The sequence below is a fragment of the Astyanax mexicanus genome, chromosome 13, assembly GCF_023375975.1.
Source record: "Astyanax mexicanus isolate ESR-SI-001 chromosome 13, AstMex3_surface, whole genome shotgun sequence".
NCBI lineage: Eukaryota > Metazoa > Chordata > Actinopteri > Characiformes > Acestrorhamphidae > Astyanax > Astyanax mexicanus.
The window spans coordinates 23,490,884-23,509,976 of NC_064420.1; the positions used below are offsets into that span (position 1 = coordinate 23,490,884).

At 35.7% G+C, this 19,093-nt stretch overlaps 1 protein-coding gene across 2 annotated transcripts in view; it reads left to right on the top strand.

The window, feature by feature from the left end:
* Nucleotides 1-14,313, top strand: part of LOC103038098 (ribonuclease inhibitor-like) — a 316,182-nt gene extending 301,869 nt beyond the window's left edge. For both annotated transcript variants that reach the window (XM_049463187.1, XM_049463188.1), the window contains 3 exons: nucleotides 8,338-8,508; nucleotides 9,989-10,148; nucleotides 10,744-14,313. In XM_049463187.1, coding sequence (XP_049319144.1) covers nucleotides 8,338-8,508; nucleotides 9,989-10,136 — 319 coding nt within the window. In that variant the 3' untranslated portion in view covers nucleotides 10,137-10,148; nucleotides 10,744-14,313. The remainder of the gene's footprint in view (nucleotides 1-8,337; nucleotides 8,509-9,988; nucleotides 10,149-10,743) is intronic.
* The last annotated feature ends 4,780 nt before the right edge of the window (nucleotides 14,314-19,093 follow it).

Consider the following 19,093-nt stretch of genomic DNA (forward strand, 5'->3'; position numbering starts at 1 on the left):
GGCCCTGAGAAGTCTTACCCGTCTTTGAACAAGTGCCTCCAAACCTACCGGTACTCACTCATTTAACTGGCAAAGTCATCATAACAATTAAAAAAAAGTTAATTCCCAAATATATAAATAAACACACACACACACACTCTCACACACACACACACACACACACTAACACACAAACACTCACACACACACATACACTCACACTCTCTCTCACACACACACACACACTCACACACACTCACACACACAAACACACTCACACACACACACACTCACACTCTCTCTCACACACACTCACACACACACACTCACACACACACACACACTCACACACAAACACACTCACACACACATACACTCACACTCTCTCTCACACACACACACACTCACACACTCTCTCACACACACACACACTCACACACACTCACACACACAAACACACTCACACACACACACACTCACACTCTCTCTCACACACACTCACACACACAAACACTCACACTCTCTCTCACACTCACACACACAAACACACACACACACAAACACACTCACACACACACACACTCACACTCTCTCTCACACACACACACACTCACACACAAACACACACACACACACACTCTCACACACACACACTCTCACACACACACTCACACACACACACTCACACACACACACACACACATACACACACACACACACACACACACACACTCACACACACACACACACTCACACACACTCTCACACACACACACTCTCACACACACACACACTCACACACACCCACACACACAGCAAAGTCTCCAAGTCTGTGCATTCTGTAATCAGGCTGTTAGTGTGCCATACACACACTTATACCCAATTCCCACCAGAGAGGGCTTTACTGCACAACACAATATATTTCCCTGCTATTGGGAAAATCCCTGGTACTGAAGATGCAGTGCACGGGACGCCTGCGGTGTCTTTAATCACACCTACATGTATTGTAAAGGGGACTCTGCAGTGAATGTGCAGGTAATATTTAATAATCAGGGACTTTTAACCAATCATTATGGTCGTTCATCTGGGGAAATTCTGGGGTTTGTCAACTTGCAAATAGATTACCAGTCAAAATTTTGGACACGTCTCATTCAATGTTTTTCTTTACTTTTCCATTTAATTTATTTTCTACATTGTAGATTAATATTAAAACATGAATACTATTAATTGACGCATATAGGGTTGGGCGGTATTGAAGTTTTTCTAAGTTAGGTATCCAATTACTCCAAAATGATACAGTAATCACTTCAAACATATATCTGGGATACATGAAATAAGATCTCTAAGAATTTATAGCTGTGATATGATAACCATTTGATTTGCTTATTTAATAGCTCTCCAAACATCTCCAAAACGTTACACTGTTCTACAGATAAGAAGTGGTCTTTCTGGTGTATATTTGTGGATTAGATCTCGTTAAATCATATTTATTTAGGTGTAAAACTAGTTTCTTTTCCATTTTAAGTCTCTGCACGAGAAGCACGAGTCTCTGCTACTCCGGGTGCGCTGTGCACGCGGCTACCGTAAAACACGGTTTAGACGCGCACTGGAGTTTTCGGTGTAGATAGCGCGACCGAGCGTTTTCCAAATGCAGATGGTGTGACCGTGGTTGACTTTAACCTAACGTTAGGAAAACGTTTCTTTGTACTGAATATCTAAGTATTTTTCTCTCCATAACTGGACTACGATCACGTAAAGTATATGCTTAGTCCACCTTATTTCGGTTTGGATCCAGGCCGGAGTTCGAGTACCCCTGCGCTAGCATAACGCTAATTCAGGTCACTTTTACATGTATTTGCCTAGCGCTCAAGAACTTGGTCTGAACATGGTCGTTTAGTGAATGAGATTTATAAAGATTATTTAATAAAGATCACTTAGTAATATATAATCTGATCCATTTCATCAAGGCGAGCAGCTGCCTCTCTAAGCAGATCCGATACCGACCTTCACCCCGACATTTCAGCTCCTAGACTCTTCTAACTTCCTCACATCAGCTCCTCTTTCTCTGGGCTTGATTGCCGAGCCGGTATGTGAAAAACACGCCCCTTCATTATAATATAAGCACAAGGAAATACAGAAATAAATAAATCAGGAAATAAATGAATACAGAAATAAATAGTCATGTAAATAAATATTCAAATAAATCAAAAGAAAAATTAAATAATGTTAATAAAGAAATCCATAAATAACAATTTATTAAGACATTTCTGTTTAAGTATATATATATTTTTTTACATTGCTTAAATTTTGTACCGTTTTTATCCACCATATTTCTTTTATTGAGTGATTTACTAGTTTTTATTTATTTTTCTTATATAAAGTCAGCCAGCTCACTTTATCACACACAACAGCTGAAAATACCTGTTACTTTTCCCCACCTTTTGAGCATTTGATCTGCCCTGCTGTTTAACTCTTTAGTTTTTCTTCATAAGGAAGACTATCAAATGACTTCGCCAAAATCTGGTCCATAACATTTAAACTGTCTGCAGCTTGCTACATGGCTGGGACTGGCTTGAGGCTAGTGTGAAGTGTGTCCGTCTATGTGTGTTTTGTGACGGTGGAGGGGCTCAGCAGCACCCACTGGACAGAAACTGCGATACAAGTCAGAAAAAGAGGTAGAAGTCAGAAAGAGTGATAGAAGTCAGAAAGAGTGATAGAAGTCAGAAAGAGAGATAGAAGTCAGAAAGAGAGATAGAAGTCAGAAAGAGTGAAAAAAAAAACACCACAAATAGAAGCTGGATTTGTCGCTAGTCATTTTTATTAAAGAGGATTTGGAAAGTCTCCGGTTTAACTCAGAACAGAATGAAAGTTAAATGCTCCCAGCACGGACGTTTACACCAAAAGATCACTGATTTGCTCATTTCGCTCTCAATCAAAAAAGGATTCAGCTTCAGACAGATCATCCAATCATCATGCAGAAGCTGAGTGTCCGGGCCAGCTGAGCGTCCGATGGGCGGGACAAAGCCCAGCGTTTATCCAATGACTCTCGTCTCGTTTCACTGCACGGTATTATATTAGTGTATATTAGTTTATATTTGTACCTGTGTTCACTATTTTGATATTTTAGAATTCGTTAGATTATATTTCTTTCAGCATTTTGAACTTAGTTTAGTTGGTTATTGTCCGATTTCATATCTATTTTTCTGGTTTTATTAAATGCTCTTATTAGCTTCTAGCTTGTTGCTGCAGTCTTTGTTATTTAGCATACAGAACTTCTTACTGGTCTTTTCAATGAATGTTGATTTATTCATTTAATAGCTGTATCTAACTATTTTAAGCCAGACAGACACTGTGTGATTTTTTACGGAGAGGTCAGCAGCATGTTTGATGGGTTTGTCCTTTAGGAAAACGCAGGTGATTTATCTGCTGACACTGTTGTCTGACTGGCAGGCTGAGAGACCGCACGTCATGCAGCCCATAAGCAGTAGAAGAAGCACCAAATCCCCGCGAGCCGCGCACCCATTAATCCACCTGCGGAGCTTTAAACGCGCAGATGCCCTCGCGTTCAGGCTCGAGTTCAGGCAGACAGTCTAAACTCTAGTATGCAGAACTATATTATTATTGTTATTAATTTCCCATTCTTTTAAATAGCAGGATACTTTGATTTCTCTGCCCGGACCCGACACGGCCCGAGGAAAGGCTCCAGAAAATAGTCTGTGATGTTATCATCTGTTTTTTAATACTATTTTTATTTTATATAAAGCTATGGCCTGATAATCACCATATAGCTAAGTAACAAAGTATTATTGTTAACGGAAGCGAATGAAATAACGAAAACTGAAAGTGAAAGTTCTCCTTAACTGAAATTAATAAAAACAATAATTAAAAGAAAAAAATAAAATGAACTGAAATTACAGATTGAATACCCTCATTTTCGTGTTTGTTAATTTATTTATAAGCGCTGTTTCCACTACAGCAGTGGTCCGCAGAATTACTTATATTTACAGCGCTCGAGCTAGCCACAAAATAACGACAGAAAACCCTGAGGAAACTGCAGAATTCTGTATGGGATTAGAATATGAGCGCGAGAGAGATAAAAAAAAACAGGAGATGAGGAATATTTGAGAAGCAGCTGTAACTTTACCTGTGAGTAACTCATACACCAGAACCCCCCACGCTGCAGGATAAACTGATAAATCTGATCATTTCAGTGGTTGGTTGGTTGTTGGGGTTTTATTGCCACTCCAGCACAAATTGGGTTATTTGTGGTGATAATTTTGGTGAAAATTAGTGAAACCTGTAGAGTTTATTGAGTTTTTGCTGTATGATCACCTCAGTGAGAAGCCCCACCCCATAACCAATCAGTGAGCACCAACTGCTTACCCCTCTCACTGCTCTTTCATTGTGGATGTGCAGAATGTTTTAAATGTCCCGTTTTTCAAAGTACAGGTTTGGCACATCAGGTGGTTAATATACCGTCACCATTTTACAATACCGTCACCATATTTAAATACCGTGGTAGACCGAAATATTGTCAGACCGCGCAACCCTAGACGCATATGGAATTATCTAGTAAACAAAAAAGTGCATGGCCTACACAATTCCCTGACCTAAACCCAACAGAGATGGTGATTTGGGATGAGCTGGAGCAGAACTAGCTCGTTCTTTACTCACGTCATTCTTTAGTTCGTTCCTTATTCGCTAGGCCTGATCGTTTTGGGGAAACCCACCGCTGCTCATTATAGTTGTAATCTAACACTGTTTAAGGGAATCCACAATAACTATAGAAATATTACTTATTATGACATTTGAAAAAGGTAAATGGATTCTGAACTTTTAAGGTAAGAATCTTTTTTTTCTACTAGACAGGAATTATTAACTGTTTTCTAGTTTTCTAGTGTCAATTTGCTTTATTGATCTTAAGATCAGGCTTACTTGGGATCTGCAGCAGGACAATGATCTGAATCACAGCGGCTAGTCCACCTTAGAATAGCTGAAAAATAAATAAATAAATGAAGGTTTTGAAGTAGTTTAGTGAAAATCTAATTGAGGGTTGCTGTGGTTTGATCTTAAACAGGACATTCATGCTCAAAAACCCTCCAATGTGTCTGAATTACAGTGTTTTACAGACGCTAACATGCTTTTGTCTAATCTGTATTCACATTTTTAAATCTGATGAGGACTACACTGTTCATATAATTCATGTTGCTATCACACAATATGCATTTAATAATCGTGTTTCAAACGTGTTTACATTTTATTAACAAACAAGATTATCCACTATCACAATTCTGCATCTTTTTATTTTATTTACAATGTCTTGAATACAGCATGCCTCATGTTCCAAACTTAAAATAGTACCAGAAAAGATGTAGTTAAAAAAGGAAAAGGGAGAGGAGGAGTTGGGTAGGGATAAGAGAGAGAGAAAAAAGTATTTGTGGAACAAAAGTATTTACATTCATTACTCTGTAGGGAGAAGTACAGATACTAGGGTTATAAATACTTCTGTAGAAGTTAAAGGATCAACTCAAGCTTTTTACTCAAGAAAAAAGTCAAAGTACTGATTTCAAAACTACTTAAAATATAATAGTAAAAGTTGCTCAAGTTCTCTATCAAGGGTTTTATATGTATATTCTTTTATCCTTTAATGAGCTGTTACGACTGAAAATAACTTTCCCCTTAGGATGCAGCATCCCAGTGTACAGTAGAGCTAACCTCTCCTTTATCATTGATTTAGAAAAACTGTTTACTTTCATCCTTCATCTGTTTAATGATAATAAGGTTATTTAAAATTCTATATTCAGTCACCAAACTAAAGTTCTGGAAAGTGTATTCAGTTGTAGTTTAAGATGTAGAGCTGGTATATCTGGTGGTCTGAAACATTTGGATCTTTTATACTGCAGTCGTCTTTTACATGCATAAAGAAGTAATTCAATTTTAAATAGGCTTAATGAGGAACTGAGTAATATAGTCCCTGATCTCTCCATATGTCCAATAGACCCAAATCTACTGAGATGTTGTTCATTAATCTTATCTTCCTGGATTGGATCCTCTTAGTAACAGTAGTGTCCAGTCTATGGTGGAGGACTAAGTTAAAGTCACCTCTGCAAATTAATGTTCTTTGGCTCTCGGAAGCAAGCAAATCAAAGAATTGAAAAAAAGGCATTATTACTATTAGGAGGAACATAAACATTGAACAACTTTATTGGCATTTGTTCAAACATTGTATCAATTTACAAATACAAATCATTTTTTTCTCTAGTTAATTTCTAAACATAATTACAACCCCGCTTCTGTTCTTCATGCGTTTAAACGAAGAATTATGTGTTTATTTATAGCCAAACCTTTTCCATTTTTTATGTTTGATTGGGGATAAATGTGATTCCTGCAGGAAAATTATTTGTACTTTATCCCTTTTTAACCTGTTCAACACCCTGTCTCTTTTTATAGAATTATTATTAATTAATTACTTTTAGATCATAAGACATATCCACTTCCAGTAACAGTGCAAATTCTACCCTGGCAGCTTCACCAACATAAAAAATATAAAATACATTTCCTGAACAAAGAGAAATGAACACTGACCTCCAGCTTCAGGGTATCCTAACGCCCGTTTGGACCCAAATGTAAATAAATTCTGAAGTGTTTAGATTAAAATCTTGACACTTTTTTTCTACTAGACAGGAATTATTAACTGTTTTCTAGTCTTCTAGTGTCAATTTGCTTTATTGACCTTAACATCAGGCCTACTTCAGTTTTGTAGCAGGACAATGATCCAAATCACACCGGCAAGTCCACCACGTTTTGGAGTGTCTTAGTGAAAGTCTGATTGAAATGCTGTGGCTGATCTTAAACAGGACATTTATGCTCAAAAACCCTCCAATGTGTCTGAATTACAGTATTTGCAGTTGATTACATGCTTTTTACAATCTGTATTCACATTTACAAATCTCTAAGTACGCTTAACACAACCGCTGTCTGATGTGGACTACACTGTTCATACAGTTCATGTTACTATCATACAATATGCATTTAATGGGCCTGTTTTAAACATGCTTACTGTCACAGCTTAGCCCATGTCTGTCTTGTTTCTCCCTCATTTGGTCTCTTGTGCTCCTCTCCTCTGTTTACCTGTCATGTGTTTCCCAGTCATGTGCTTACTGTTGTGTTTTGGTCCTGTCTCCGCCCTAGCCCCACCCTGTCATCAGTTATTTGTAACCACGCCCCCTCTTGATTGATCCTCAGGTGTTTCCAGTTTCCTGTTCCCTCCTCGTGTATATAAGCCCCTTTGTTTTAAGTCTTCTTTGTCTAGTCTTTTGTTGGTTTGTTTGCCGTTCGTAGTCTTGTCAGGTTTGTTTTGTCTCATGCTGCTTGCTGTTAGGTTCCTGTTTTCTAGTTAAGTCTTTTTGAGTTTTGTATTCTTTGTCTAGTTTTTATAGTTTAGTTATCCTTGTATTGTTTATTTTTGTTTTACGTTTCCCTACACGTGTTTTCTTTCAGTTTGTTTTCAGTAATACTTTTGTTTATCATGTTTGTTTGTTAGTTTATTAGTTTGTTTATTTTATTAAATATATATTTCTGCACTTACGTCCAACCCTGGAAAGGAATAGTTGTGCCAGAATAAGGGAGAGAGAGGAGTAAGAATTGGTGGTGGTGTTCAAAGAAGAGTAAGGATTATTTTTGTGTTTGTGTATTTAATTTTTGTACATTATTTTAAATGATATGTTACACACATTTGACACTCAAGTAACATTTTTAATAAAAAGTTATACAAAAAGTTTCTGTAATGTCTCTAGCTTTTATTATTTTAACAGTGGTAGAGAGGTAGTTGTGTTGCTGTATTTAGAGTTTAGAAAAAGTACCTCAAGTACTGGTAAATGCTTCTTAGCAGTTGTAAAACATTCTGTAAAGAAGAGTGGACCAAAATTCCTCCACAGAGATGTAAAAGACTCAGTGCCAGTTATCGTTAAAGCTTGATTGCAGTTGTTGCTGCCAAGAGTGGAACAACTTACTAACAACAAGTTATTAGATTTAGGGGGCAAACACTTTTTTTTCACACAGAGCCAGATCGGATTGAATAGATTTGTCTCTTAATAAATGAACTTTTTTATATTTACTCAGGTTATATTCTAATATGAAAATGTATTTATTAATCTTAAAAATGGAAGTATGGTGCAAAAGCAAAAACAAAAGAAATCTGTAGGGGCAAATATTTTTCTCAGCACTGTAACTAGAATTTCGCTTCATTTGCTGATCTGTTCTGGTTCTATGTGATCTAATTCACCCTGTGATTACAGACAAACTAGGTTTTCCATGATCTCAGTTTTACTGTGTGTTAATGTAAGTTTTTCTCTGCAGGCTGGCTGGATGCAGTATTAAGAATGAAGGCTTTGCTGATCTGGCTTCAGCTCTAAAAGAAAACCCCTCATCACCTTTAAAAGAGCTGGATCTGAGCGGTAATGAAATAAAAGAGTCAGAACTGAAGCTGTTACCTGAGCTAAGGACTAAATTTCCTAAACTGAAAGTAAAGTAAGTTGCTGAATTTCTGTTTCTTTACTGAAAATAAAACTATAAATTATATTTAAATTGTATTATTTGCTTTTCACACCACATGACTGAACACACACTGAAAAGCTCTGTGTCATTCAGACAAATTACATTTACTAATATGGTAAAGAATTTTGTTTTTAATGATTTATGAAAATAAGTTTTCTGGAACATTAAAACGTTGATGTGAGCCAATGAACCATGATATGAGACAGTCAGACACTGATGGAAATGATCAATTGATTTAAATGGTAATCAGATTTTTTTAAATTATGTTTTCAAAAAAAATCACAATGATTTTGTGGCACTTATTGTTCTCCAACATTATGGAAGCCAACAAAAGAAGAACTAATGAACATGCAAATTCAGAGTAAAATTGTAAAAATGTCTCATTTATTGTAATTTTCTAAACCTAAAACTGGAGGGATTTCTTTTCTTTTTATTTATTCTCCTGTCATTTACGGTTAATTAGTTAATCAGTTTTGCATAATCTGAATCTTACTGAGTATATTTTACATGGAAAAGAAGAGAAGATTAATTACACACACACACACACACACACACACTAACAGACAAATACACACACAATGTAATTCATTGACACATGGTGGATTCTTCTTGGTCAAAATGGAAACACCTGCAGTGGCATGTTCATCAATCCCCACATGTTAAAAGATGAACCAACATTGATGGGGACTGAATGGCATCAGGGTTAGTCAGCAATAATGACCCCCTACTCAAGTCTTTCCACTAATGTTTCTATTTGTCATATTAATCACCTGATATGATGGAGTGTAGATACTGTATTGAAGACAGTTTGCTGAAGACACGTCAGCAAAACACATGGATTACTGGAACCATGTCCTATGGTCTGATGAGACCAAGATTAATTTGTTTGGTTCAGATGGTCTCCAGCATGTGTGTCAGCAATCAGGTGAGGAGTACAAAGACAAGTGTGTCACGCCTACAGTCATGCATGGTGGTGGGAATGCCATGGTCTGTGGTAGTGTAGATGAATTACAACAATTCTGTAAAGAAGAGTGGAACAACATTCATCTACAGAGATGAGAAAGACTCATTATCAGTATCAGTAAAGTCTGATTGCAGTTGTTGCCGCCAAGAGTGGTACGACCAAGTTATTAGGTTTAGGGGCAAACACTTTTTCACACAGGCCTAGAGTGGTTTGAATTGGTTTGATTTTTCTCTTAATAAACAAAATTGTTTAAAATGTACTCAAGTGATATTAAAATGTATTTATTAATCTTAAAAATGTAATTATGATACAAAAACAAAAGTAATCTGTAGGGGACAAATATATTTTCACAGCACTGTAACTGGAATTTCGCTTCATTTGCTGATCTGTTCTGGTTCTATGTGACCCAATTCACCCTGTGATTACAGACAAACTAGGTTTTCTATGATCTCAGTTTTACTGTTTGTTAATGTAAGTTTTTCTCTGCAGGCTGGACAAATGCAGGATTAAAGTTGAAAGCTTCACTGCTCCGGCTTCAGAAAACCCCTCATCACCTTTAAAAGAGCAGGATCCGAGTGGTAATGAACTAGAAGAGTCAGAACAGAAGCTGTTACCCGATGATGATACATTAGTCTAATCTGAAAGTGAAGTAAGTTGCTGAATTTCTGTTTGTTTACAGAAAATAAAACTATGGTTTATATTTAAACTGTACTATTTGCTTTTCACACCACATGACTGAACACACACTGAAAAGCTCTGTGTCATTTCAGACAAATAACATTTACTAATATGGTAAAGAATTTAGTTTTTAATGATTTATAAAAAATTGTTTTCTGGAACATTGAAATGTTGATGTGAGCCAGTGAACCGTGATATGAGACAGTCAGACACTAATGGAAATGATTTTAAAAATGAATGTTCACAAAAAGAATCACAAGAACTCTGTGGCACTTATTGTTCTCCGCCATTAAAGAAGCCAACAAAAGAAGAGCTCATTAACATGCAAATTCAGAGTAAAACTGGACAAATGTCTCATTTATTTTAATTTTCTAAACTTTAAACTGGAGGGATTTCTTCTAAATGTATTTATTAGCCTGTAATTTACAGTTAATTACTGATTTTCATAAGAATCAGTATAATATGGTGTTTTACAGTTCAGTAGAGTTAAGAGTGAATTTACTGTGTTAATAACAGGAGACTGTGATTAATGTGAGCTTAACAATGTCTTTTTTTCTGTTTTGCAGAATCTGAATCTCAATGAGGATATTTTACATGGAAAAGAAGAGAAGATGAATATGAAGCGTACACACACACACACACACACACACTCACACACACACTCACACACACACACTCACACACACACACACACACACACACACTCACGCACACACACACTCACACACACACACACACACACACACACACACACACACACACACACACAATGTGATTCTTGTATTGTGTTCTTGGTCAAAAGTTAAACACCTGGAGTGACATGGTTTGTAAACCAACCCCACATGTTTGAAGATGAACCAACATTGATGGGGACTGAATGGCATCAGGGTTAGTCAGCAATAATGACCCCCTACTGAAGTCATTCTGCTAATGTTTCTATTTGTTATATTAATCACCTGATATGATGAAGTGTAGATACTGTAGATATGTTCAAACTGTTCGGTTCCAGTTGTATCTGTCTTGGATAAGATTAGGATTAGGCAGGAAGTGAAGAGTCAGTTGTAAGATAGCTAGCTAACTGTGATGGCTAGAGAAGTGGGACAGAACATCTTCAAAACATCAGGCCGGTCTTGTGAGGTGTTTCCAGTGTCGCAGTGGTGTGAACAGCAGTTCAGTATTAATCCGCTTTAGTTTAGAGAAGTGTGTTTAAGTTCAGGTGAGCTTTATCAGGTGTCATTTTTAACTTCACCACTAGAGAGTGAGGAGCAGTGAGAGGTTAGGGGCTCTATCTTACACCCTGTGCAAGGCGTGTCGTGCTCATTGCTATCTTACACCTTGTCAACAGTCTATTTTCATGCCTGCCACCTGCGTTGTTTAAATAGTGAAGCTGTTTATTAATATATCTACACTAAAGGGCATGATCTGGAAGTGAGGTGTGTTTATGTAAATTTCTTGCGTACTACTATCTTGACAATGGAAAACACAGATGTGCCACAAGATTAAATAACATGATTGTCTATGGTTTGTATATCTTTAGTTAATTCATTAATTTTCTATTTCTAATCCTGCAGTAGAAAAACAGAGAACAACCCTTTTTTTTTATTTTTTCTTGTTTTTTTTTTTTTTTTTTTTTTGTTTATTATTGTGGCTAATTAGGGCCTGAGCTGCAGATTTTAGCACAAACTGAAAGTTTTAATACAGGGGTATTTATTCTGCTGGTAGATATAGCGTAGACCTGTAAAGTTAGGATAAGTATTGAACAATTTTGTGATTTAATTAAAACTCTGGTGCTGAGATGTTTATGCGCATTGGGATCCTGTGTGTTCAGAGAGGGAATTCTGAGGTTAATGTGAGGAAGTTTTTCACAGATTATGGCTTGAGGAAAAAAAAGTACAATGTATAGAAATTTGGAGCTTCCTGTGGCAAATGCAGCATGCCAGCCAAAATCAACCAGCTTAAAGGATATTATATATCAAGTCTTATATTTTCAGTAGTAAATGATAAAATGATCAGGATGTATCATCAGATTAGGGAAACATGCTGAGTTAAAGCACTGGCAGCTCTTGTCAGCAGCGCTTCAGACAGTATGTGCCTATTTGGACTGTTCAGTGCATCACGTATCTGTGTTTGTTTTGGCCCCTGACTCCACCTGCTACTCATTCCCCAACTAACTCCACCCCTGAGGTTGCCAGTACACAACAGCCAGCAAGTGGTGCTGCAGCATGGAAGCTCTAGCAAGCAGGGCTGGTTCAGTTAAACCTCAGCTGCTACACAGCCTAAAAAGCCTCAGCATATCTCAAAAAAGCTCAGTGACCAAAAAAGGAATAAAACAAGAGTCAATATTGGCAGGGAGTTTCACATTTTCTTGCTCGCAGGGCAGACAACTCTCTGTAGTGTTTTGAAATTGGACTGCTGTAGCTATTTTACACGCTCATGCTCATTTCCTACTGAATGCTCCTTTAATAAAAAATGTGTTTCTGTTATGTTTATATAATGTTTACAGTTTAACATGATTTAGCTCTTCATTTTTTGCTCTTCCTTTCATTAATCTCAAAATACCCCCTCTGGACACTCAGGTTCCCAATGCGCATAAAGATCTCAGCATATGTTTCCCTGTTCTTCACCATAGATTTAATTCAATCACAAAATGCTACAATACACTCATTCTAGTTCTACTGTTTATGCTATCTACCAGCAATATAACTACCCTTGTTTCAGACTAAGACTTTTGCCAATAAGTTTCACTTCAATTTATTTTTGTTCATATTATGTTTTTGTATTTTGATGTTTTAAGTTTAATTACAGTCTAGTAAACTGCTTGCTTTCCTTGAACCAAAATATTTAAATATATTTAAAATAGGAAAAGGAGTTGTTCTTCTTTTTCTATGGAAGGATTAAGAATGGAAACCCAGTTACTGAAAGGTATACAGACCCTAAATGCACACAAAATATAGGTCACTGTTATATTACTTAAATTACCTTAAATAACCTTTACAGCATGAACCAGCAGGTCAGTTTCCTCTGATGAGAAGCGAGGACAAATCGTTGAGCTACGCCGTTAAGATAGCAATCCGCTATATTAGTCGGAGCACACCTGGCTCTTAAAAGGAATGGCAAGAAAACACACGGATTGGTTTATTTCACATTACACCCAAAACACACCCATGATAAATTAAGATAATTAGTACATGCGTTTTGCATGTTTCGAGTTGCGCAAGGCATACTTTTTCTGTAGTTACGATAGCAAAGACACACTGACACGACTTAAATTAAGCTGCATAGGGCACCGTCGATTGGTCAGCTATAGATGGCTAAAAAAGGGCCTTATATAGCTGTGGGAATTCCTCACTGCAGTGAAAGAACACCGTCTTATTCTTCATGTTTGTTTTCTATATATATAAAGGTAAAACTAACAGGAAGCTGTGCAGCAGTAGTGTTTTAATGTAAATAACCTCTGTGTGTTCTACTTTGTGTTGTTTTTTGTTGACATTGACTGATGTCATTGTGTTACATATGCATTTAATCATGTTACATATTCAATACATATAGTATGTAAAATATCATTTAGGGGTTTAATGTCAGGCAGAAAATGTAGAAATTCTGGCCTGTTAAGGGGTTTAATGCCGTATTCTCTGGTTTACTCTGCCTTTCAGTGATCATTTTCAGTAAATCATAAATAATGAAAAGTGAATCGGTTCTTTTCTTGAACTTCTTGATTCTTAATTCCAAATGGGAGCATGCACGGGGGCGGGGCTGATGTCATCACTGATATTTTTTTATATATATTTTTATAGAGATTCTCTCCTGTCAGACAGCTTACTGCTCACAAAGCATAAATTCCATAAATCTATTATGTTTTTATTTGAAATTAAGAATAACTAACACGTTGTTAATCTTTTCAGTTTTTTTTCTTTTATTATTAATAAAAAATACCATGTTTCTTCTTGTATTATTCCATTAATACTTTCCTAATGTTTGAGGTTTTTGCTGTGATATTATTTCAGCATTGAGATATTTAGGCATGTATTGTATTAAAAGTCATAACTTTTTTTTGTATTGTGACAACACTTTGTTACAGTTTGTTACTATATGCACAGTGTGAACTTAAGAAATAAAACTTATCTAAAAAAAGGAAACAGATTGGTAGTTCATTATTAAGTGAAATGTCTTATTTTTTCTTGTGTATTTATAATTGTTCTTAATCCAGGCAGAAATATATTTTATCCGATTAATCAAAGAATGTTTTAGTTGAATACTCAATAAGTAAAATGGTTGATAGCTGCAGCCCAAATATCAACACAGACCGACCAATTGCAGCACAGATAGCCTCTTTCACTCCAGTTTAAACAGTTGTTTGTATATATTGTATACAGTCTATGCTTCACACAGACGCATCGCTCTCGACTCGTCTCAACATCAGTTTCTAATAAAATAATAAAATACAGGTAACCCAACCACAAGTACTGCGTTCATTAATGAACCTATCTGTCAGAGGTTTAGGAGTTCTTAAAGCTTTTTCTGTTCCATCTTATTTAACTTCTGTTTCATTTTATTTTATCTTATTCTAATAATCTGGGATTATCAGATAGATAAGCGATAATGATCAAAAGTAAAGCAAAAAAGTGTGAAATATTATATAATCAGTAGATTATATGTGACAGTTCACTATTCTGAATTTGAAAAATAAAAAATTCTACTAATTTACCACAGTAAAGTGTGATTGTACACTCTAAAAAGTAAAACAGTGTTATACTTAATTTTTTTGGTGAAACATTTTTACACTTAAAAATATTGAGTAGATTTTAAATCTGTGAAATCAGTTACATAAATCTTCCGAGTTGAGTAAAGGTGAGCAAAAAAATTGAGTAGATACGAGTAATCATATTTAGCTCTACAAAATAAAAATATTGAGTAAATAAAACAAAATTTTTAAGCCAGCAGAATTTTAAAAATTGAGTAGATACGAGTAATCACATTTAGCTCTACAAAATAAAAATGTTGAGTAAATAAAACAAAATTTGTAAGCCAGCAGAATTTAAAAAATTGAGTAGATACGAGTAATCACATTTAGCTCTACAAAATAAAAATATTGAGTAAATAAAACAAAAATTCTAAGCCAACAGAATTAAGAAATTTGAGTAGATATAATTGAAATGTCAGGTAAAGAGGACTACATAAAACTATACTATATGCACTAATTGTTTTTAAATTTATGCTACTCATACTGAACTTATCAGTTATCAAATTTTACTCATTTTTTTTAACTGTATTTACCTATTCCTTAAGGAGGACTTTACTTGACATAAAATTATCTAATGAAATCAAATGTAAATAAAGCAACTGTAGACATATTAATATTTTAAAGATTTATTCCAAAAGTGGAACACGAAATTCAACCTCTCAAATATGAAATACACCAACAAAAACAGGTCCTTCATTCTATTTAAGACTCAATACAACAGCAAAAAATGAACAGAGGCTGCCTAGGATTAAGGAAAACCGGAAATTCGATCAGACAATAATACAATTTATTGCATTTAAGGTGAAACAGGCCAAGTTATGGCATCAATGTTTTCTACAGTCACTGGGTGAAACACACCTAAACTCCATGGAACCACAGGTTGTTCCAGCACCTTATGCATTTAGACTAATAAATCTTCAAATAAATGAATATTCCAATAACATAACTAACAAGGGAAGTGACATGAAAGCGAATACCCTCTTCATTATCTTAAAGTACAATTCCGGTGTAAAATTGACTTAGGCTGTAGTAAAAAGCATGATAAGGGTACTAACCTTTGCTGACTAGCCAACCTACGTTCTCCCGCAGCTTTCCAAAATACAGAATATTTTCCACTTTTCAGAATTGGCTATATGGGGTTATATGGGGCATACGTAAGCTTTTATACATCCATTTGTTGGATTTTTACATGTAAAATCACCAAAAAAAAAAAAAAAAAAAATTGAGCTCTTATCTTAAAATATGAAATTGCTAATTGAGGACAAATGCTACATTTCACATTTTGTATTAGTCTCTTGTCAAATCACAGGCTGTGATTCAAAAACTCAAAATGGCATAGAAGATTGGTTTTAAACAAGCAATCAATTCCAGTACAAATAGTATTTTACCACTGGAAATATCCACCTGCATTTAAAGAGAACAGTGGACTCTTCCCTCAGATATACATTGACAATGGAAAATTCCAACAGCAAGATCTCTCTGATCAGTACTTTGAAACTACACATGCAGGTAGTTTTTGAGTCTTTGAACCTTAGTGGAAAGGTTTCCAGAATCCAGCTCCAGCAGTACTTTTTGGAAAAACTCAAAACTGTATTTGAGATTCTTGGGGTATCTCAGATCCAAGGCATAGGTCAGTCCCAACAAATAGCAACAGGCTCTGCTAAGATCCTCGAGACCGCTGAGGACAGTGGTGCCCTCAATCACAATCCCTACATCAGGAGATTCTTCACTTGACTCTTCTTGATTCCGCAGCAGGTAAATCTTCATCACTTCCTCTGCCAGCTCTTCTTGAACATTGACAGGAGCATCAGCAGGGTCCTGCAGACATTGAAAAGACAGTCTTTCGGAGCTCACCCTTAGACAAGACAGGCACCCATCAAACACTCAGATATTTAAAGTCTAAATGTATGCCATAAAAAGGTACATTGCATATCAGTAAACAGATTATCTGTGTACCTTTATCAATACATTATAGACGTTATATGAAATAGAAAAATAAAATGGATGCATTCAAAAAGGCATAAGAAAAAATGTAGGTACTACATTTTATTTCCCCCGGTAAAGTTAAGATTAAGTTAATAGTTTTGGGTTTCAGATATTTAGATTTGTGCTGAATGCAGGCTTGCTTTAAAATACATTGCCAGTACATTTTAGTACTATAATCTTTATTATAATAATCTTAATGAATTTCACTGTTAAAACATGGAACAATATATAATCTCAGATGTCTTAGAATGTCCCTCAGCCAATCACACTGTGTGTAACTGGTATAACCCACATTATAGCACTCCCTCACATATTATTTTTTAAATTAAGTAAGTTTTGAGTTTCTACAGAACCTATTTGAGCAGCTAAACAGCATTACACACACGGAGCCCTATTTTGGCCATTTACTGCGAGCCGTCCATCACACTGCTTGATTTAGGGTGTATCAGTGTGTTGTTAGTATTATGAGAGCGGAAAAAATATGCCTTGTGCGGCTCGAAACACATAAAAGATTTTAACTAATTATCTTAATTAATCATGCTCTGTTTATTGTTGATGTATAAGTTGGGTTTGCTCACTGCTGCACATTCTTCTGCACTTAATCAGGAAGTGGTGTATGCATGCATGGTGCAAATCAATTTTTATATGCACGGAGATGTGTACGTGGACAACTATGAAACGGTAATTACGTACATAGTTTGTAGTGTGGACATGAGTAAACTCTTAACTGTACCAACCTGAAAGTCCTTTATCAAAGCACCAGCATCTTCTCCCAGATGGTCTATGAGGCATCGGATGACTACTTCACGTCTTCGCTGAATGGGGATTCCACTCTGAAAAAAGTTTTCAGCATCAAAATACTTTATTACTCAATACATTTAAGCATACAGTTTTTGTTTATTAAAACATATTTACTTTACTCAACATAATTTACTTGCACATGGACATTTGCAGGAAACCAAACACAAAAAGTACATTTGGCACTGAATCAATGTAAATGGATGAATATAAACTAATGTGGTGGTGGGGTGTGTTAATGTGAGATTAAATGACAGGAAATTAATAAAAAGCAGGATGAGAAGTCAGAAGGGATAGAAAATAGCCATTTAGGGAACCAATGAAATCATAAGTTTACATATGCCACATTTATTCTTATTTTCACAACTCTGATATACAGTCCTAGTACACATTTTCTCTCTTAGATCATTTAGCCTCATCATTAAATTTTAGGATTGTAAAATGGCAGAATAATATATTATTTATTTCAGCCTTTATATTCTTAAATTACATCCTACGTGATATTTATTTGGTATATATAATTGGATAATTATGTGGATATTGAAGTAAAATCTCAAAAAAAGGTATTGAAAGGAGGATTTGAACCAGCACAGACCACAGTCTCTTCTTTTGTTTTTAGAGAGGGCTCAGCAGGTGTTATAGATTAAAAGCTTCAGTTTCAAGGCATGCAAGTTAATTATTCAGCCTATGTAATTCAGCCTTTATTTTGAGTTTTACACTTTGACTTACATCTGAACCTCTTTCCTAACTTTATACAAATGATAGTCGTAAGAAAAAATAGGACACCCCATTTAAACAAATTACCATTCACCTTCACAAAGGAGAACTCCCATGTGAAATGGACATCAGATGTAGTGAAGTAATTACGAGGACTAACCTTTTTTGAATTACCAACCAACGTTTGCAGACAGCATTCCAGAATTCAGAACTTTTTTCAAGTTTTTCCAAAAAGGCTTTAGAATGGACGGTATAAGGACATATTTTTGCCCCTGCAGAGAAATTACTTTTGCCACCGCTAACAAGCTCAAAATAGCTCCATACTTCATTAGTAGAATTCAGAGAGCCTTGGCATCTAAAATGAGGCATTAAGTAATTTGAAAGTGCACAAGAGGTTTATTAAAATAGACTGTTTACGTCTAGTAGCACTAAGCTAGTTCTCCAGGTACCGCCATCTTAAAGTTAAAAGTCACGGCAAGTCGCCAGTCGAGCACGAATGGTAAAACATTCTGAACTACGTTTATTTGTTATTGGAACTTTTCCATCTCATATCGCCAGTAACCAGATATTTTCAGCAACAGCTGGAATTCATGCATTTCCACTGAATTAATTTTGAAAATGGTTCCCCTATCCTACCTATTCATTCATGCTCGTGACTCGACTTGCTGTGAATT